General features: G+C 35.8%; 1 protein-coding gene and 2 pseudogenes across 1 annotated transcript; 1 reads left to right on the top strand and 2 right to left on the bottom strand.

Annotated features, from left to right (window-relative positions):
• Window positions 1–255: 255 nt before the first annotated feature.
• LOC140685321 (olfactory receptor 8U3-like) lies at window positions 256–1,211 on the top strand (annotated as a pseudogene).
• Window positions 1,212–7,264: 6,053 nt separating this feature from the next.
• LOC140694386 (olfactory receptor 5M9-like) lies at window positions 7,265–8,137 on the bottom strand. Its single transcript, XM_072957651.1, has one exon. It carries the CDS (start codon window positions 8,135–8,137, stop codon window positions 7,265–7,267), a length of 873 nt encoding a protein of 290 aa, XP_072813752.1.
• A 7,347-nt stretch (window positions 8,138–15,484) lies between these two features.
• On the bottom strand, window positions 15,485–16,414 carry LOC140694377 (olfactory receptor 5M3-like; annotated as a pseudogene).
• Between the last annotated feature and the right edge of the window lie 7,080 nt (window positions 16,415–23,494).

The following is a 23,494-nucleotide window of genomic DNA, read 5'->3' as shown; positions in this document are numbered from 1 at the left end:
TCTTTTCATCTTCACTCTGCAGACTTTAATTGGTTTATTTTTATCAGCACTCAACTTTGACCTCATAAAATTATGAACAGCCAGAGAGGAGAGTTTCAAATGGGATGTGCTTGTTTGTTCTGATATTCTACCACAATGAACAATAATTTCTGAAGCTAAAACACACAAGAGTTGATGTCTGGTGACAATTTCTTATGCCCAGCAATTTTTTGGTCTTTAACTTATCTTTCTTCAGCAATTGAGTGATTGGAACAAATGACTGAAAGGAACAGCACCAGGGTGACAGAATTCATTCTTTTGGGCTCTTCAGTCCATAGAGAGATTGAACTTCTTCTCTTCCTGCTCATTTTAGTGGTATATTCTCTAACTCTGGTAGGAAACCTTGGGGTGATTTCACTAATCCAATTGGATTCTCGACTTCACACACCCATGTATTTTTTTCTCAGTAATCTGGCCTTTGTAGAACTTTGCTACTCTTCATCAATAGCCCCCAAGTTCCTGCAGACCCTCCTGACCAGACACAGGTCCATATCTTTCTATGCATGTGCCACACAGCTGGGCTTTTTCCTGAACTTATTGATCTTGAAAATGTTCTTTCTTGCAGTAATGTCTTATGACTGCTATGTCGTCATCTGCAGTCCTCTTCTCTACATGGTGATCATGTCCCCAAAGGTGTGTATACAGCTGGTAATGGGCCCCGTCTTATATAGCTTTTCTGTTGCTTTGCTCCACACAGTTGTTACTTTCCAACTGATCTACTATGGCCCCCATGTCATCAATCATTTCTACTGTGATGATGTCCTTTGATGGCCCTTGCCTGCTCAGACACCAGCCTCAAGGAGATGTTGATTTTTATCTTTGCTGGATTCAATATGATCAGTTCTTTGACCACCATCCTTATTTCTTACTTACACATTGTGGCTGCAATCCTGAGAATCAAGTCTACAGAATGAAGGTGCAAAGTGTTCTCAACTTGTGGCTCTCATCTGACCGCTGTGACTATATTCTATGGAACTCTGATCTTCATGTATCTGCAGCCCAAATCAAACCATTCCCTTGACACGGACAAAATGGCCTCTGTGTTCTACACAATAGTCATTCCTATGCTCAGCCTCATGATCTACAGCTTGAGGAACCAAGAAGTAAAGAATGCCTTGAGGAAAGCCATTGACAAATGCTATGTCCTGCCTCTAATAAACTTTAAAAAGTGACTTGCAACAAAACCTGACTTGGAACAATGCCACTTGCAGACAGACATGTTGTTTTTCTAATCTTTTGATGAAGTACATTTTTTTTTTACCATTCTTTATATGAGTAAAATGATTTTGTACACGAGTTCTAGTTTTCATGTAATCGATAGTAAGATGAAATTTTTAAAAGAGTAGAATTTACATTTTTAAGAAATTACTACTCTTAGGATATGTGACACTGATAGTTTTGACCTGACTAGCTTCTATTCAACTGATAATAAGGTTTAATCAGTCTTTTCAAAATTGTTCCTGTTTTGTATATCGCGGAAGACAGAGAAAGGGGCAAGGATGGTGTTGAAGTAAGTTTCTTATCCATCCCCATGTCATTCCATGCGATAGCCTCCTCCTCCAATGTTCCCTGTCTGTGACCCATCATTCCTCTCTCTGCTGCTGACCTCCACATTCACTCTAGCCACTCCCTAAAATTGCATGATTAGCACATCCTTTGAAAGAAAGTCATTTTTCACCATGTAGACATGGGAACAAGGATTAACTTTTGGAAAGCCACATTCCCTTTTATTACTCTATCAAACCAAAAATGCAGATCTATCTTTAAGTTCCCTAAGCAAAGCTGTGCTTTCTAAAGATCTTTTAGAGTTTTAGGGGTATGAGGAAATTACAGTGTGTTGGGGGACAGGAAGGGGTAGCTTAAAACCAAGAGATAAATATGGTGGCTATTAGATGTCAAGAATATAGTTCCATGTTCAGGTAATATAAAGAGACATAATTCAAAACCCACTTAAACCTTCAACTGGAATATAATAGTTTATATTTTCACTCATAAATTCAAATGTTCATGTCTACCATGTGCATGATATTGGGAGTCATTCTTGGTGAGCAAAAAACAAACAAACAGAATATTTCCTGCCTCACAGTGTTGGACACTCTGCAAGAAGATGCAGCTAGCAACAGACCAGTTTAGAGTGGTAGGTGGTAGGTTTGATAAGGAAAAGGACTTACAGATGAGGCTTGTCTTGGATGCACATCTCTGCACTTGTCTGCCAGAATCTTCAACATGTATAAAGAAGCTTTAACTGGATTCATTTTCACATACCATCCAGATGGTTTCAACAACACCTGCATCTTCTTACTTTGGGAACAGTGGGCAGAACATACGTTCAAAGGAGAAGGGAGTGGGTAAGGAGCCATCAAATTGCCAGGGTTTATCTTGTGAGTCACTTAGCAGAAAAATTCTTTCAATGGCCTCCTCAAAGAGTAAGACAACTAGAAAGTGAATGGATTTGAAATAAGTCAGCCTGCTGAATTATAACATTGTGCCACCATGACATACATACCATGATAGATATTAGAATGAATCTGACAAACCAGGAAATACATTTTGTTCATTTGATAATGCAGTTGTGAACAATAAACAATGAACAAAATGAACAAGCAATGAACAAATGAAGTTCCTTATCAAATGAATGAAGTGAAGCTATGCCAATGATGTATGTGCTAGGATTATGTGTGAGCCCTCTGCTACCATGAGCTGATTCCTTTTTTCATTCTCTCTGTCAGTTCTGCTTTCATCTCATGAAAGTTTCATTATTCTAACCCAGGCATGACCAGGAATCAAATTCTGCCTGGATTCAATCTATGGCATCTCAGTAAACTAGAAAAAAAAGCTCATTCTTGGAATTGTGCTTTTGAGTTCAAACCTGAGTATTACCACTTCTAGCTGGATGATGCTGAATAGCATCTCTGACTTTCATTAACCAGGCTCCTCAAAGCCACCTGTCAGTGATGGGAAACAGTTGCCTAAACACTATTAATTTCTGAGTGAGTGGTGCTTATAAAGGTCAGGCGTTCAAAGCTGATTCTGTCCTAGAGTCACAGTTAATTGAACAATGTGGGAAACCCATTGGTGTCTCTCTGATAGATTTCCCTAGAATTCTCTCTCTGTCTCTCTTTCTATGTCTCTCTCTATATATATATATATGACTAAAATTAACATAAAAAAAGAGTATGGCAACAGAGACTTTCACAGATGACTTACCAGATTTTGTCCCACTTGAATGACTTAATAGTCTTGGAAATTGCAGAAACAATAGAGCTCTGAAAAAATTAAAGAAAGGGTGGTTTAAAAACCCTGTGGGAAGTAGTGCCTGATTCAAAGCTAGTATCCTGAGAAGTTGCTTAATTAAGCATATACATATATACCACAGTATACATAATATACACATATTGTACTATATACTATGTATAGAGTAACTAGGTAGGTCAGTTTATCTCTCTGTCTATCTGTCTGTCTATCTATCAGCTTATCTATCTGTCTATTTATCTATCTACCTATCTATCTATCTTTATATGATAGTGTGTGTGATTTTGTGTGTGTGTGTGATGGTAGTGACTTGCCATAGGGTTGTGTTTTCTGACTTTTAGTTAATGTTATGCTTTATTATTTTTCATGTATTGGAACATTTATTATTTGCTTAATATATTTTAATTGACTCACAAACTTATTTAAACAAATCTGAAAACTAAACTTTCTGTAACCAACGCAAAGGGGAAAAATCCATGCCAAAATCTTCATAAAGTAACAAGAATTCTGAACACTCAAAAAGTTAAAATAACACAATCTCTGGGTGCTATGTGAAATTATCTCTTGTGCTGTATTTTGGGAAATACTGGCAAGAGAAATTGCAGAAGTTAATCAAAAGCCTGTGATAACCACTTTAACTCGCTATTCCAAGTTAGGTTAGGACAGCATTCATGGTTTAATTTAGAATTTAGATTTCTGTGAAGACATCAATATTGTCATATTAAATTATGTATCTTAAAAATTAGTTTTACATCCTCCTTAAACAACACCAACTCTATCAGTAAATCAACAATGAGGTGTTCTAAGTGGATACAAACAGTACAAATTCTGAAGAAAGGCAGAATTAAAATTATGCCTTTCAGGCTCTAAATTAATTTCTTTGGGGGGGCAGAGGCATCATACCAAAAAATGAATCTTGAAAGTCATGACTGTGAATTGCCAAGGGCAAGAACTCAAATAAGGAAAACACCTTTGTTGTTGCTGTGTTTGTTTTGCCTGTTCTGTAATCCCAAAAGCATAGTATTGAACAGTGAAGTTTATACAGAGAACTGGAAAGTAGAAGAGATCTCCTAACAGCAGAGGAGCCATTTTTCTGGAAGCAAGCAGTAAGGTCCCAACCTGAGCCTGGTGATGCGAGCAAGATATAAAGGTTAGTGACTCTTTGGAAAGGAATCTGCTGCCCCTTCCTCTGGGTAGCACAGTAGACTCAGGTGAGGTTGCTGCAAAATTACACCGTTGCCCAAAGAAAGCCCAGAGGGGTTTGAAGAGCTCCTGCAGCAGCAAGGATAGCTTACCTCCCTGAGGTAGAGCCTGTTTTATTGAAACAAAAAGCTTAATAGAAAAACCAGAGTCCCAGCATTGCAGCAAATTGGTGAAGGAATACATTTGTTTTATCAGCACACAATTCAACTCATACCAAGTAAGAAGAGCTAAAGATGTGTTGTCTAAAACATCTGGTGGACGCTCATCCGGTCCACACCTACAAACACAGTGCAGAGGAGGTGGCTGAGATTCCCTGAGCCTGTGGAAGAGCCTTGTAAGTGCCTGCAAAGACTAGTGAGGAGAAGCCGCCTAGAAGCTGGGGCCAAAGGGATTCAAAACCAACTAAATGGACAGCTGGAGGTCATGACAAGTCCAAGGACTCACCAAGTAGTTAGGAAAAGGGGATACAACCAATCACCTAAGACCAGAGGTTGAGTTTCCCTCCTTCTGGCTAAGACAGAGAACCAGGTTCCCTTCTTTGCTCAGTATACTCAGTGTCAGAACAGACACTTTCTGAGGAGACATTCATCCTCAAGGCAACATTTGCCCTGGGAAGTGGTCAGATGCAGAGGCCAGGTGCTAAGGGCCATGTTTCTGGAAAGAATTATAAGAACAACTTCAGCACTATAGCCATGCTGTCTAAGGAGCAAACTCCTAAAACACAGTGACTTAGTAACATAGGATTTGATTCCTTTCTCAGGGGACAGTGTGAGTTATGGGGTGTGGGTTAGGCAATTAGACCCTCCATATGTGGCTTTCTTGTCTCAATCTACAGCAACCATTTCAGTGGCAACATTTTCAAGAAGGAAGAGAAAGGAAAAAGTCCACATCAAGTGGCTCTGACTTGAGGAAATGACCTTGGGTTTTAGGCATATCTTTCTACTGACAGCTCATTGCCAAAACATTTGTAACAATGTTAGCTACCTGGCTAATAGAAATGAGGGCAACTGTGGTTAACAGCTGGAGGGCTAGTGTTTTATTTCTAAAAGTAAACATAAAATAGTGGACCTTGAGGAATATTTCTGCCATAAGCATCAGAGAAAATATGATCTTAGAATGCCAGGCTATAATGCCAATCTCTGTGAAAGCAAAAGTTTCTTGAGCGGTCTTACTTTGACACCACATTGACATGAACTCTTTAGAACCAAATTTGGGTAGTTTGACAACATAAAAAAGAAATCCACTTTGTTAATGTAATTTCCTATAGCAATTAATGGTAATTTTTCTTCCTACTCAGAACCTAAATTTGTGAAAAAGAACATCCCTCCTCCCATCAGCTACCTTTTCTCAGATCCAATCGGAAGGAAAGTGGCTTATAGTTAACTAGTAAATTAGCCTGAGCAACCATACTTTATGTGCTTGAATTAGTCCATCCTCCCAGTGGTGTTTCCAAAACCATAAGTTACTTCTCAGAGTCCTCCTGCACATCTTTCATTGTGCACTCCTTTCAATTCAATTAGCCCTGGGTAGAATCAGGGTAAGTAAACAGGGCTTCTTTAGTCCCAAGAATAAACTCAATCATCAGAAATTACTTCTACTTCCCATTCACCTTTATGCTGATGAGAGTCATTAAGGGAAGAAAAGTCTGTATTCTTCCTATAGCAAGAATGAATGTAGATTAAGTGGGTACCAATCTATATAAATGGAACAGTGAGATTTTAAGAACTTTAACTGGGTCCTGGTGGATATCATTTTGAGCTGTATTGACCATAGTTTAACGCATACCCAGTGCAATGGCTTTTAGTTGAACAGGGCTTCTTATCTGGTTGATCCACTCTAAGCCCTGAAAGCTTGATTTAAGCTGCTAAAACAGAACCAAAGAATGTAACATTCATGAGAAGAAATTGGAAACAAACAATAGTTTCAAATCATATCAACCAAAGGTTTAATAGGATGAAGGCTATGAACAAAGGTTAGATTTTTAAATATCAGAAAGCTCATATTGGTTCATTTTTTTTATTATGATGAAGACAGGAAAGTCTTTATGTCATAAATATTTCACCCTTTAAAACCAAGAAAACTAACCAGAATCCATGCTAAGGAGTAGAATCAGGGTAAGTAAATAGATTGACACACAAAAAGTGTTGATAACTATCAAGCTATATATACTGAGAACAAAACTTAGGACTGTGTTACAATACTAGTTGAAGATTCTGAATACAACTTTGTTATCAAAAGTCCATGTGTGTATGAACATTATCAAAAAGTTATTTGGTAAATCAGGGTCCATCAGCATTCTGTAATCAGGGAATAGAGATGAATTCCTATTCTTTTCCTCATGAAATTATGTATTTCTTACAAAATTTCAGTAAAGAAAACATCATAGAAACCATGTTCAACTCTAAAAAAGATATCTCCAAAACACAATGTATTTATCTCAAATTATTTATGAGTCCTCCAGTGACTGCACAATTTTAAACACACCATGAATGTGTAATATGTCAGTTTGAATCATATAGTTGCATATGTGGAGTAACAATCTTGGTACTTAGAGGCCATTCATGGGGTAAAAGCATCACTGGGTTAGACTGGAGCTCAGTATATGTAAGAGTTGCCTTTAGACAGTCTCTATTGAGCTAGGAATTTCATGCCTACACACTTATCACAAGTAGCAATGTACTCAGAAATATCTATTGCAGTTTCACTGCCCCAAGTTTGCCTTGATGATTGCCTTGTTGACTGCCTCTTTCACATCTTTGTTTCTCAAACTTTAGATCATAGGATTCAGCATGGGAATCACTGTGGTATAAAACACAGCTACCATTTCCCCCTGCTCCACAGACTCTTCAGGGGGCCTCCTGAAATGCATAAATATGAGAGTCCCATAAAACATGGTAACAGCCGTCAAGTGGGACCCACAGGTGGAGAACGCCTTCTTCCTCCCATCAGCAGAGTGCATGCGTAGCATGGCTATTTCTATGAGGATATAGGAGATGAGGACCACTGAAAGGTAATACGTGAAGTTCACCCCAGCAATAACTATCATGGTGTATTCTTTGATGTGGACCCCACCACAGGAAATCTTGATGAGAGGAGGGTCAGCAAAATAGAAGTGGTTATTTTCAAAATTTCCACAGAAGTACAAGCCATATGTCCACAGGGTGCATATCAGGCTAACAGAGAATCTGTAGACATAAGGCACAGAGATGAGCCAAATACAGACAGTCCTGGACATTTTACTGCCATAAAGCAGAGGGTTGCAGATGGCCATGTAGCGATCAAAGGCCATCACAGCCAAGATATATACCTCCACATGGACAAGGGCGATGAAAAAGTAACATTGCACCAGACACCCCACGTAGGAGATGGTTTTTGTCTCTGATAATAAATTTTCCAGCATTTTGGGAGTAACATTGGAAGAGAACCACACATCCACAAAAGACAGATGACTTAAGAAAAAGTATATAGGGGTCTGAAGCTGGGGACTGATGCTGATCAAAATAATCATACCAATGTTCCCTAACAGCATGATCATGTAAACTACTAGGAACACCCCAAAAAGGAGAACTTGAAGCTCCTGATGACTGATCAACCCCAGAAGAATAAACTCTGTCACATCTGTGAAATTTGGCATTGCCTTCATGGAGACCCAGGCTGTACTGTCTGTGGGAGAAAGAAAAAAAAATGGATTTGTTTTATTCTTGGAAGTCTTGAATCATGTGTATCTGTATTCTAATTCAAATAATTGAACAATTAATGTATATTTCACACAGTGTCCAATAAAAGAATATCTAGGTACAATTATTTCCTTTAGTAGGTCTTATAGGTAATGACCATCAATATTTATATCAGTTTCTTAGTCCTAAAATAGACAATTGCATTCATGTATTACTAGAACTATATATTTATATTTTGTAAATAATTTCCATAATGTTAACATCCCAGGGCTCAGATAAGACTAAAGCCAGACTGAGAGTTGTCAGAGAATGACTGAATCCATTCCAATATATTATTTTTTAGAAAAAAGCTGGAGACTCATCAGTGTTAAGTGTTCACTCAAGGTCAGCTAGCCACTTAGTACTCACAGGCAAGTAAGTGGAGTGAATCCTCTGAAACTCCACTGAATGCTATTTTCCAGTATGATAGCTGGCTCTCAATATCAATAAAAATACAAACACACATGTGATATTAACTGATCTATTTTCACATGTTTTGGACAGTAGTCTCTTATTTATATAATCTTATGGGACAGTGGTCTTATATGTTGGTCTTATAACCTAGTTATTGACATATTAGCCCTACGTTATGCCAGTATATGATACCACATGCTTTCGACATATGAAATTCCTAATCACATTTTAGTTTGTTCAGCCTTACATTATACTTGCTTGATGAGTGCTACTAGCAGGGTAAGGTGAGAGGTATTTAAAAGCACAGGCTCTACTAGCTTTTGTTATCTTAAAAAAAAAATGTAAACCACAGGTGGTTAAATCACATAGCACTCAACATCAGAATTATGTCAATAGATAAGTATCTAGACAAATGCCATGAGGTAAAATTGAGGTGACACTTTTTAATAATTATTGTCTCTCATTTCAGATTCCACTGGTTTTCAGGAACAATCAATTCTATGTCTATTTATATTCAAATTTAATGTCACCACAAGGAACATGTTCCCAAGAAATCTTTCTCCTTTTAATACATTTCCCGTGTTGACTTCTCCAAGAAATAAAAATTTGCTGTGAGTTCTTAAGGCTGCATCTGTATAATTACCATCATCTCGGGAATTTAAGCTCTCCATATTAATTGTGCTTGAAGGGGATGTTACTGACATATAAATGGGTCTTTGTAATTGCTTAGGTTAATTCATTTTACAAACATCAAAGCCAGTTATATGTCATATATTTGTTATATCTAGAAGTATTCTAAATTCTGGAAATAGGAGGTTAAACAATATATACAGGATTCTGGCTTGCATCAGAATTTATTCTCATTGAAAAGAAGTGAAGGATAAAATATACAAGTGAGATACTTCAGGGATTGGAGCCACAGTGACAAATGCACAGTTTGCCAATGGGATCAGAAATAAGGAGAGGCAGGATGCAGACAGGGTGATAGAAGATCTCTTTGAAAATATGGCTCTTTTACTTAGTGAGAAGAAACCAGCAATGTAGAAATACAGGGAAGAAGAGAATGAAAATTCAAAAGGAACTCTTAGCCTGCCATGTTGAAAATGAGTGTTTCTAGAGCCATTCCTTTAACATTAAACAGTGTGTAAATTCTATGATTATATCACGATCCCCTCCAATCCATAGCAGAGGACATTTAGGAAGTTAATTAGTCTTTATGAACTATTTTCCCATCTCTTGATTATTCACATGGGGATGAAATACACCACGAATAAAGTAAATTGGGCACATAAGATAGGAGGCACTGAAGTTTCATTTCTGATCTGCCTTCCTCCTTTCTGTAGATTTCCATGATTGTAGATCATCTGGCTTCTCTTAAGTGTGGAAATACTCAGCCAGATGAGAGATGCAGACTTATGCATCTGGTTAGGAAGCAGAGCTAAGATCAGGGATTTTTCCTATGTAAAAACTCATGACCCTGCTCAATGAGCCCATACTTTCCAACCAACAGACTTTGACTGGGTTAATGGTACTACTAAGCATAAAATATATTTAACAAAAGCATCAAAGCATCTAAGAAACATAGACTAAAACTACTTCTCCAATTTTGCTTCCTGCATGACGTGTGTATTTTTCTTCCTCTACACATAATTGTTAGCTCTGTGATAGTAGCATTAGTCTCATTCATCTTGGAACTCTTTAAACTGCCTGGCTTAGCTGTTAAATATAACTGATACTCAGCAATATTCACACAAGATTTTTTAAAGTGTCCTGATCTCTAGATCAGCTTTATGTAATGCATTACAGTACTCCAATGTTCTTAAAGCCTCTAGGAAAGATTGCTTTAGTGACAACTGTCTCAGCTTTAAAATATGAGTAAAAATAGCTAATTTTTGTTGAGTGCTTACTAAAACTTTTGCATGTAAAGTTCCGATGGACCAGGTTCTATTCACATAGTCAATCTAAAACTGTGGAAACTGAGGCACTGAAAGGCTAAGAAGGTCTCCCTGGATCAGACATCTGCTAATTGGTCAGACTGAGATGCAAACCAATTAATTCGACTTCCATGTTATAGCCTTAATAATCTTATATTGCTGCCTCTTTGATAATCTATTCCAATATTCTATTTCTTTACATTTAAATTTTCAGTTTGAGTATCCTCCAAAAAAGAAGAATATTATCCTTTGAATAGTTCATTCTTGATGAACCAGAAGAGCTTTGCATGACCCTAGAGCAGGCTGAACTACAGAGTAAATGGACCACTGCTTCACGCTACCACTCAAGGTTAGGCGAACCCGTAGTCCTAGGATCAGATGGTCAAGTGACTTCTGGGATAGAGCCAATTTATTATATAAGTGTGCATCATCTATTAAACAATTAAAAATATAGAATGTGTAACATATGAGTTTTAAAAATGAATCTTAATAATGTTTTTGGAATTTCTCATGAAGAGAAACAGTGAAGGTATAATTACTGCTCTAATCATTTCCACTGACACAAAATCTTCAACTCCATCCACATTTATTTTAAAACACAATGTGAAAATCAATGGTCATTGCAGAGAAGAGGTAAAAGGATAAATAATGCAGGATAATTTTTTTGTTAATCCCTATTGTAGCTAGATCAGGCATATGAAGTTTTAAATAAACTGTGGATACAAATAAGACTATTTCCCTGTAATATGTTTCCACACAATAAAACACTGTGATAACCAATAAGTCTACAAATGAGGTCTTAGTCTACTCTTCAAAACGAGAATAAAAATTAAAAGATGCGACTGCATTAATCTGTATTGTAAAGAGTGTAAAATTTGCAGACATACCTTCAGCAGTGAGAAAAGCAAGTGATAATGACTCACTATTTATTATGAAACCTTGAACACTGAGAGGATTGAGAGCATCTCCCCAAGGAACTACCCAGGTAATTATGAAAGAAAAGATAAAAACATCTCAGGGGTAAGAGAAGTTAAGGAGTGTTAATGAGGAGACTACTTTTTATGGTTCTAAAATTAAGAAATCAAAATTCTTAATATAATGGTTTAATCTCTCCCACCTTCACATGGGTTCTGCTTCCTTCTATTCACACCTGACAATTATGCACCTCGGAAAAACAGTCATGGTTTGCATTATAAACTTTTGGTCAGTCATTTTCATGTCTGTTGTGCTACATTTCTAGTAAGAATCATCTCTCAAGAGACACCATCACAGCAATGCTTGCCCTACGCATCTCATGGATGTTAGACACATGACAGATGCCTCAGAGACCATTTGGAAACATCTACAGAGAATGAGTAAAAGTAGAGGTCATTGGTGAAGAAGTTGATGATAGTAGAACAACCTGTTTCACTTAACTGAGGCTCTTCTGGGGGTCAGTAGAGTACTGATTTTGATGTCAGAAGGATCAGGAATCAAACCTCCTTAACTCTGCACTTTAATTATGTGTCATTGGGTGAGTAATGATTCTCAGCTTCAGTTCTCATCTGCAGAATGTGAGACTACTATCTCCTAGGCTGGGGTGGGGATCTCAGATAACATAGGGCTAACTCTCAGGATAATGTCTGTCTCATACGAAGCTCTCAAAGACTTGAAATTCTTTTTGCATTTTCTCTTATAAACAGTTCACAAGTATGAAGTCGCCACCTCTGTAGGACTGTGGTCAATATCATTGCTATGTTGAAGGATAAAAATATGCATACATAAAATAACTCTGAGGTTAAGTTTTTCTACCAAGTTTAGGTAGCTAACAGGTTAAAGAAACAGAATGCCAATGTGGATCATTCATAAACTCTAAATTATTTACTACCCCATGTTCATCTGCAAAATAATGCTCAGGCAAAGTTTTCTTCTGCATTCTTTATCCCTGAGTACCCACAAATCCTAAGTTCCTTCTCACTCATTATGAAGACAGTGCATCTGGTGAACTGTTTGGTACCATGCTATTATAATGTAGCATGCACTCTCTCAATTAAATGTACATTTAAAAAGAAGAAAGTGTGTGCTTGTGTGTTGGAGAGAACAAAATACAGAGAGAGAGTGACAGAGAAAGATAAACACACTTTATTTTGGAAATGCTGAAATGTAACGACGTTGATGTAGAAATGAATGTAACATTAAGGTGTAGTATTATAAGTATTTTACAAAACTATCCTGAATTTTCAGCAAATGGCAAAATTGCTTTACCTTCTGCTCAAGAATCTAAACTCATGGAAATTATGAGCCAGAAGAGATCTCGGAGTCAGACACTAGAACCTAAAACTTAACTGGATGAATAACAAGAAATGATTAGATCAAGGTCACCCACAAATTTATTTGAAATCTGGAAACTCAAACCATGAACATGAGTGAACCATTTACCTTGCTGTCATCATTCTTCATGTAACACTAAACCAACACTCCAGAAAGTAAGTAGAGAAAGCAGTTCACTTTTGAAGAAAAAGATGTAACAAAGATCATCCAAATCCACTTACTCACAGGTATTAAAATGCTTTAAAACCATATTTTAAAATTTGTTAGTAATCAGCAACTAATTTGGTATGTCGAGTTTTCCAATAAATGATGAATTAGTGGTTTTACTGCCAAAAGAAATTACTTTTAACTCACTTAAAAGTAACAATAAGTAAATAAAATCTTAAATTCTTTAAGGGTTTAAGTTTTGAAACTCTAAGCAAAGTAATATTATAATTTAATTTGAATAAGCAATTTATTTATATGCAAATAGCCTTAAAGTTTTGACCATGATGTATGTGCTTGTATGTGGAAATGAGTTCATATGCATCACTGGTTTCCCTTAAGGAAAATAAAATCTCAAAAATGGCCAAAGAAGAATGTTTGTTCTCACACTGCCCCGATCTCATTTATATTTACATCTTTGCAGATCAATTTGTGATTACTTAAATGCATCATTTAAATGTGTGATTGAACTTTCAGTAGCTATGTGTTATCTAAATCAAGAGAGCAGATTATTTATTATTCATTTATTTATTTATTTTTATTAGAGGACATAGAAACTTTATGGAAGTTCAAGTTGCAAGGTTATTGCCTCATGCTTATACTTACCTAAATGAGGTGCAAGAGTGAACCAGATTATATTAATATATTATATCAGTACATGTCATTGTTAATGACAGACGCCCTCAATATTTTATTTCTTTCAAATACAAAAGTTATTTTAAAGTATTTAATACCATATCTAAGTCACAAATGTGCCAAGTATTCTGCATGAATATCAATTTAATTTTTTAAGTGAAAACTGTGCTTTCAAAATGAAACATTTAAATCCATTTGCTCACAGATATTAAAATGCTTTAAAACCATATTTTAAACAAGGGCTTTCCAAAATATACAAGCAGCCAGTACAACTCAAAAACAAAAAATCAAACAACCCAATCTAAAAATGAGCAGAAGACCTAAATGAGCATTTCTCCAATGAAAACATAAATGGCTAAATGGCACATGAAAAAAATGCTCAATATCGCTAACTATCAAAGAAATGCAAATCAAAACTATAATGAGGTATCACCTCACACCTGTCAGGATGTCTATCATTAAAGAGTCCACAAATGATAAATGCTGGAGTGGTTGTGGAGAGAAGGAAACCTTCCTACACTATTGGTGGAAATGTAGCCTGGTGCACCCATTATGGAAAACAGTATGATAATTCCTTGAAAAACTAAAATTAGACTTACCATATGATCCAGCAATCCCACTTCTCGGTACATATCCAAATGAAACTCTAATTAAAATAGGTGTCTGCTCACCAGTGTGCATAGCAGCACTATATACAATAAATAGCCAAGTTTTGGAAACAATCTGATTGTCCATCAACAGATGACTGAATATAGAAGATATTCACTCTCTGTCTCTCTCTGTCTCCCTCTATATATACACACACACACACACACACACATATATATATATATATATCACACATGTACAATAGAATACTACTCAGCTATATAAAAGGATAAAATAATGTCATTTACACCAACATAGATGGACCTGGAGAACATCATAATACATGAAGTAACCTAGAAAGAGAAAGAATACCATATGATATCACTTATATGTGAAATTTTTAAAAATGACACAAATAGATTTATTTAAAAACCAGAAACAGACTCACAGACATAAAAAAACAAACTATGGTTTCCAGGGGGGTGGGAAGGTGAAGAGATGCGGGAGACCAAAATTTACAGATACTAATTACTATATATAAAATAGATAAACAATAATGTCCTACTGAATAGCACAGGGAACTATATTCAATACTATGTAATAGTCCATAATAAAAAAAATGAAAAGGAATACATATATATATATAAATAGCTGAATCACTATGTCATGCATCAGAAATTAACACATTGTAAACCAGCTCTTCTTCAATAAAAATTTTAAAAAGACATAAAATAGAAAAGAAAAAAATAATACCAGTGACTTATTATGAAATAATAGTCAATTTAAGCATTTAAAAGTAATAACATATATCCTGCATCAATGCCTATTTTAGGTGCAAGAAGGGACCATAATACTTCTTCTAAAATCAGAATTGAGAGAGTGGGCTTTTAAAATACTGAAAGACCATAAAAAAATATTTATAGTTACAAAATAATCTACTATTGTGTGGAAGGAAAAATAATAAATGACATTGTCAGCATGGTTTCATGCGTTATAGAACCAGGGTGTCTTGTTTACAAAGTGCTTCTTTTGTCCTTACACTGTTCTTCCCTATTGAATTGTATAGTAGCTTTGTCTGTTCATTGAAAACAAAAATAACAAATTTCCTCAAAATTATCCAAGAGAAACAGTTAATTTCTTCCTCTTTTACTGAGCCATGGGTCTCATCAGACATTTAAACTTTCTATTTTATTTAGTTAAAAATGTTCTGAAGATCACTTTGCTCATGGCCTCCCTCACATCTTTGTTCCTGAGGCTGTAGATCATGGGATTCAACATGGGAATCACCGTGGTTTAAAACACAGCTATCATTTTCCCCTGCTCTGCGGACTCCTCGGTGGGGCGTCTGAAATAGATGAAAATAAGAGTTCCATAAAATATGATGACCACTGTTAAATGGGAGCCACAGGTGGAAAAGGCCTTCCGCCTCCCATCTGCAGAGTGCATTCACAGAATGGCAATGGGAATAAACAGGTAAGATATGATCACTACAGTTAGAGAATAAGTGAAGTTAACGCCTGCAAGTATGATCATCGAATATTCCTTAACAAAGGTCCCAGCACAGGCCATCTTGGTGAAAGCTGGGTCTGCACAGAAGTGGTTGATCTCAACTTTTCCACAGAAGTACAAGCCATGCGTCAATAATGTGGCTGCCAGACTCATCAGAAAACCATATATGTAAGGGAAAAAAATCAGTCGCATACAGACAAGCCTTGACATTTTGCTGCCATAGAGCAGAGGGTTGCCAATTGCCATGTACTTGTCAAAGGCCATCACAGCGAGAATAAAAATCTCTATGCAGACAAGGGCTATAATGAAGAAACACTGTACAAAGCAACCAGCGTAAGAAATAGTTTTTGTCTCTGATAACAGGTTTTCCAACATTTTAGGGGTGACATTGGAAGAAAACCACACATCCACAAATGACAGATGACTTAGAAAAAAGTACATGGGGCTGCTGAGCTGTGGACTGACCTTAATTAACACGATCATGCCAATATCACCCACCACAGTGATGATGTAGAGCACCAGGAAAATGATGAGGAAGACAACTTGCCATTCCTGATGACTGGTGAGTCCCAAGAGAATAAACACTGTCACATCGGTGAAATTGAGCATTTTCTCAGTTCTGGGTCAATATTAGCTACAAATCCCTGTGATAACTACAAGGAAATAAATTTCAAAATCACATAGTGACCATGTATTAATTTACATTTTTATCCATGCCTTTTTTCATTTTTTTCTTTATTAAACATCTATGACTGCATTTTACTACTGTTTTCAGCAAATCATTTCTGAGCACTTGCTAACATAACGTGCTCTCAGAATGCTACCTGGTTGGATAAATACAGAGCCCCACTTACATAACAGGTGTACAAAACTTGATTGAAACACGCTAGTACATGATAGTGAATTTGCCAAATTTCCAAGACCACTTCTTCAACATCCCTTGTTTCCAACACTGGCTTGTTTGCTATTTTCATATTTTGAATCTATTTTGGAGGGCTATAGTTCTCTTTTTATCATCACTCAAAATTACTATTTTATCTCTGTTTCATTATAGGCATATTCTCCATGATTAGAGAAGGAAGTCACTTAATCAAATAATTCACCAGCCCTAAATGTCAGATAAAAATTATTTTTAATCTAACCTCATCCTTGGATTCATTTAAAGAGGGATGAACTGATCACAGCAGTCATCAAAATATAGGTGTAAGCCATTTATACACATTTCTACATTGTGCACAGTACCTGGACACAGACTCTTGGCATCTCTAATGTGTAATTGTAATCTACTAGACATCATCCGCTCTTACGTTCTGGAGAGTCAAACAGAAGTAAGACAAGGAGATCAATGTCTATTCAGAGTGGTGTTGGTGTCAATGGTCTTTCTAAAACCATGGTGTACTCTTATAGAGTTATGCTGGAGGCAGAAAATGGGGAATGTTTGCCTTTTCTTTGGTGATCAATGGAGTTCTTCCTGGATATAGGTTGTATCATAGGAACATTTTTCTAGAACAATATTTCCAAAATTATTTTCCTATAGAAACACTATAGGTATTGTGGAGAAAAATCCACAAGGGTTCACTCATCAGATAATGAGAAATTTTTGTATCTTCTGCAAACTCTTAGAGACACATGACTTATCTAGTAAAGGTAAACTTTGAGAAGCTGTGTGGGAAAGAATTCTATTATACTTAGTCTAGCTGGCATTTACCTAGCTTAAAAATGAAGGAAAGGAGAGAGAATAATAAAGCAAAAAGAGAGACAGAGAGAGAGAGAGTTCCTCAAATTCAGCAAACATTAAAGTTCTTTGGAACACAGAGAATAATTCTACCAAAAAAGATTCCTGAGAGAACTTTGTAACAGGGCGATGAGTTTGTTGGAGTTAGGACTGTGCCATGCTCTCCAAGGTCTAAATGTCATTTGATTATTCCCAGAACCCTTGTTTTTACCTCCAGGATTATACTTTGTGCAACTACCCTCTGATGCGTATCCAAAGTTATCTTAGAGTTACGACCAAGAAAGATCACAGCAGGTAAGAAGATGACCTCATTGTCAGAGTGAAAATAAATAGACTCTTATTCACAAAAGTAATCCACTGCCTTCTACTCACCCCTTTTGTAAAGAAAAGGTTTTCATGAGGAAGGAGAATGCTATGAACGCAAGTAAATTAGACTGACAAATGACTCCTGGGTCTTAGGCTAATTAGTAAAAAATTGAAGCATTAACTCATGGCTTAAAAATATTAGGAATAATAAGAGTTAAAATTGGAAAAGATAAAACCCTTTGTTTTGTGATGTAAAGAATACCATTCTTTCTGTATAATTTTGGTTTCTTCTCCCCATCCACCCACCTCCCCATCCCAAGGCCTTGTGTCACCTTTATGGAACTCATTCTCCCCTTGAAGAGTTTTTGATGGTCAATTTGACGTGACCATTTGGATTTAAGAATACGTAGTTAGACACAGACACATTAAATCTTAGAGAACACATGTGATCACTTTGGATTATAGTTTGGCATCAATCTATGCCTAAAGCAGAGTTTCATTAAAATTATATTAAAGATTAAATCAAGTGCTTGGTTTGCTATTGCTCAGCTTATGATTCATAGTATGTGTATTAATAAATTTACTAAAATTATTTATCTACCAATTTATCATTCATGTTATAAAACTTATGTTATCTCCTTAAAGGAATATATTTGTGAGTCTTTAGGAAATAAAAGGTGACTTCAAATCACGAGGTGGAAAGTAGTAATATGGAAGTATTTTTTTGTTTTGGGGCATTTTTTTATTCCAAAGTTTCTCAGATATGTTCAGTAACCACGTGTGGACTTAGAAAGCTAAAAAACTAATGCAAACAAAATTATAAACCAGTTTCATTACGACAGGCAATTGAGTGAATATGGTGATGGTGTGGTTTGTTCTTGACAGTGTGGAGCAAGTGTGTCACAATCTGCTTCTATATTCATATATATCACCTGTGACAACCCAAATCTTCACATCTTTTTATTTTTTGAACTTCCGTGGAATCATTCTGACATAAAAATAAATTGTTTTTTAACTATTTTGTTAAATATTGATGCCTACTCAAATTAAAACCTTGCTGTTCAACTTTGTTTTTAACCCTCAAAAAACCGTTTTCATAGATTTGAGAAAAAAGAAAAAACAGGTAATACCAAGTAGGAAGACAAGTTGATTAAATATTCTCCCTCTCTGCTGGTTGTACACTTTTCTAGTGTGTTGCTATGTGCTCAGCTTTAGAGCGGAGCCTAGAAAGTCTGGAAAGGAGAGCAAACATATTATGAGTACAGTCAGCCCTCTTGCAGGTTCCACATCCATGGATACAATGAACCTTGAATGGAAAATATATATTTTTTTAATCCAGAAAGTTCCAAAAGCCAAAACTTGAATTTGCCAGGCTATGGCAACTATTTACAAAACATTTGCATCGCATTGGGTGTTAGACATAATCTAGACATGATTTAAAGTATATGAGAGGGTGTGCATCAGTTATATGCAAAAACTACACCTTTCCATAGTAGGGACTTGATCATCTGCAGATTTCGGTAACCTGGGAGGCAGCGGGGGTCCTGGAACGCACCCCTGTCAGATACTGATGGAGGACTGTATCTGTCCTGAATGTGCGGTAGGATCATATCGAGCTGCCTGTGTACACGTTCAGTCCATGGGAACAGGAACAGGAAAAAAGATCACAGATCTATCTGTAACCTGCCCAAACTATGCTAATTCATTTGTAAAAATGTAAAAAAGAATATATTAACTTTTGAAATAGATGAATTCCCTAAACAAGAAAAAATGGATTTTTTAAGATTCACAGGTTCATAGACAAAGAGAAATTAATGGAAGATCTGCTTAAGACAGCATCACAAAAGACAGGAGAAATACAAAGATGAAGGAGAGAGTCTGTGCCTGGAACAGGGTGACTAGCCTTTCCACAGATCGTGCTGATGCCGAGTCAGCAGTGTGCCTGGGCTGCCCGTGGTTTTCACACTCTTGCATTTATCAAAGATTAGCAATAGAGGAATTCTTGTTTGAAAACCAGATCTAATTACAGGCAACCAAGGGTGCCTGAGAAAAAAAAAGAAGATATAAAAAAGTGGTGTTGTTAGTACTTTGCAAAAATTAAATCCATGTAAACTTGCATGGTGATTAGCCAGGTGATACAGAGTGATGATGAGCTCACAGCAAAGTGGAATGATCAGCTCTGATCTTAGTGGGTGTGAAGTCTGGGGAAGAATGGAGGGTCTGGGGAACTGAGAAGCACTTACAGGATTTTCCTCGCCATCTCCAGGCAAAGGAGATGTACCCAAACAGCCATGTTGCTGCATTTTGTATTTCAAATTAAGTTACACATGAATGTGGATTCTTTCTCCTTCAGGTTCAGGCATGAGAAATTATAAAATATTTCATTCTGTTGCTTTGTCAGACATTGGCTCCATGACTTATTTAAGAACTTGGACAGGATTACTCATGTTTTGTTTATAATTTCACTATACTAATATGATGTAACAATAATAACAGTATTAATTTCTTTGTGTGTTTGTGAATATGAAAAGATTTATTACACACTAACACATAATAAATATTCAAGGCACAATTATTATTAAATATTAAATGCACTCCTGGAAACTGTAGCTTCCATTAATAGTTTGCAATAATCAAATAATGAAATCTGCATAGAAAATTTCTTTCTGTTTCTCTCTCTGAACACACACAAATACAAATCTACACATAGATAACATTTATGAAATAATTAATGTTAATTCATGTTAATGTTAGTGATAAAGAATAAATGTAAATAAAATTCAAGATGCAACCTTCATTTTCCAGTTCCAGATCAATGCATTTGTGTGCCAACCTCAGAATGAAGAGAAGTGTTCCCAGAAAGGATGCAGAATTGAACATTGGAGGCTGTAGAAGAGATGGCAAACAACATGAACCAGGCAAAAGAGAAACTGGAAGGACACAGAAGTTTTCCTTAAATGTTTACATTAGAAAAAAGAAGCAATTAAGAGGCTTTCACCAGAAATGACCCTGGGGAAAGTGCATCTCCAGAGGAACACATACTGATGAGATTTGTGGTTTTTATTTTATTTTATTTTTTTTACAATTTGCACAATTTTATTTTTCCCCAAACTCAAACTCAAGTTATTTTGAAGGTGTCCTGGGATCAAATGACATGATTTGCTTTGAGTTTGTATCACACTAAACCTGGTGATGGTGTCACTTAACTTGCATAAGCCAGTCCTGTGTTCTGTACTTCACGATCTGTGTGACTCCACTTTTCCAGTGAAAGATGAAACAAGTATGAGTCCCTGAAACTAAAATCATGACCTAGCACACAACTGTGTGGCTCCGCTCTAAACCACCTGCAGAGGTTTTTTGCTCAGTTATCATCTCAAAGAAATCTACCTTTATTCCCATGACTAAATTAGAAGCACTCTTTTGCTCCTTTATATCATGATATTTTTTCCAGATTTCACCATAACATATCTAACATACTATATGATTTATTTATATATTATGCTAATTGTTTACATATGTCTCACACCCCTAGACTCATGAGATCAAGAATTTCTTTTTCTGTTTTGCTCATTGATAACAAATAACTAAAACAGTGCCTGGTACATAATAGGCACTCAGCTAATATTTGTTAGATGAATGAGTCATTAATTAATTAAAGAACAGATTAGAATGATGGGGAATGAACTAAGAGAAATAGAAACAAGTTGATGTATAATATTACTGGCATTTAAAATTATCAGGGATAAGAAGATTATTAAAAAAACAAGTGGCAATTAATATTTTATGAAAATTAGTATTAGTTTCTTGCTTCAGACCAAATGCAAAAAATAAATTCTAAATCATTTAAATTAAGCATAAGTATGCTAATATATGTATCCATTGCATGAGCTGTTATGTGAATGGTTATACAGTTTATTTATTTATTTAAAACATTTTTTTTTATATTTTATTTATTTGTTATTATATTTTAAATTGTTTTATTCTGGCAGTGATGGGGTGGTAATTAAGTTTACTTACTTTTTTTTGAGGAGATACTGGGGATTGAACCCAGAACCTCATGCATGCTAAGCACGTGCTCTACCACTTGAGCTATACCCTCCCCCCATATGGTTTGTTTATAATTGTTAAAATAACACAGCTGGCCATAACAACCTTTAAAATCTCTTGGTTTTCAAGTGGACTAAGTTTTACAATCTGTGGTCAGGAGAGAGCTAAGTAGAGAAAGTAGTTCTGTTGTGGGCGAAGTAGGCTGTTTGGTGTTATACACTAAATGTAGTGGGCAGGGAAATAATGTAGTATGAGACTGTGTATAATACAACATAAAGTGTAATAAATGACATCATTATGTTGGTTAATTCATGTTACAACTAGTCTGATCCTTTGGAAAATCCTAAGTAGCAACTCCTGCAAAGTCCTGATCAGGTTGACTATTCTGAAACACATGCACCCACAAAAACACACACACACACGTACAAACAGAAATATCCATACATGTACATGTGGATGGATGTGTAACAGGTGTATATATATGTATATACACATATACAATGCATGCATGATTTTGCTTTATTTGTGAAAATCCTGCTTTATTTTTTAAATTTCTTGAGAAAATATTGTTAAATAAAAGAAAACGAACAGGACTTCAATCTTGACAAGAAATGTTATAGATTTTGTGCATTTACAATCAAAATCAGCAATTTGTGCCTCAAATTGTTCTCATCTTTTAAGTAAAAGTATTTTGAAACAGAGGCAACAATATTGTTAAAAAAACACAATTCAGGACATCTGTTATATTGATGATTTGTTAATTTTAAAAATAGATATAAAATGGATGATGTTACAAATGCATGTGCTAGAACCAATGAGGGTTCAGCTGGTTTCTACTACCACCAAACCCCAAAACACTTCAATAATAAAGGAAAGAAAGAAAAAGTAAATATATATCTACACTTTCCCCAATAGGTTTATGGAAATACAATCCAAAACTAACCAATGAGATTGTGTTACTACCTTCTGATAGTCATTATAAGGTAAGATACAAATAGGATTTAAATACATATGTTTACATATAAATGAGGTTTATTTAATTAATTAGCATACATTTGAAAAGGTAATCTCATATAGCATACAGTTAAATTCGTTAGCATTTCTTACATGGAGCTTATAACATATTCTGCAGAAGTTATTCCACTGTCAGTGTTGTTGTCTACAATGACTACTAGTGAAATAATAGTCAATTTCAGTATTTAAAAATAACAACATACATCCTGAACCACCACCTCGTTTAGATGCAAGAAGGGACCATTACAGTTCTTCTAAAAACAGAATTGAAAGAGTGGACTTGTAAAATACTGAAAAGCCATAACAAACACTTCCAGCTACAAAATGACCTGCTGACTCTGACACTGTGTGGGAAAGGATGCTGTTGTCAGCATGCTTTCATATCGTCATGTGTTATAGACCCAGGGAGTCCTGTTTACAATGTGCTGCTTTTATCCTTACACCTTATTCCTTATTCAACTGTACAGTATCTTTGTCTGTTCATTGAAAACAAAAATAACAACTTATCCTCAACGTTATCCAAGAGAAATAGTTAATTCTAACCCTTCTACTGAACCATGGGTTTCGTCATATATTTTGTTTCTATT

Source organism: Vicugna pacos, unplaced genomic scaffold, assembly GCF_048564905.1.
Source record: "Vicugna pacos unplaced genomic scaffold, VicPac4 scaffold_21, whole genome shotgun sequence".
Lineage (NCBI taxonomy): Eukaryota > Metazoa > Chordata > Mammalia > Artiodactyla > Camelidae > Vicugna > Vicugna pacos.
This window is presented reverse-complemented; position numbering and strand designations above follow the sequence as displayed.

What these genes read in the sequence shown, in the direction of transcription:
- LOC140694386 (XM_072957651.1), bottom strand. Translation starts at nt 8,137, where the DNA reads ATGAAGGCAATGCCAAATTTCACAGATGTGACAGAGTTTATTCTTCTG.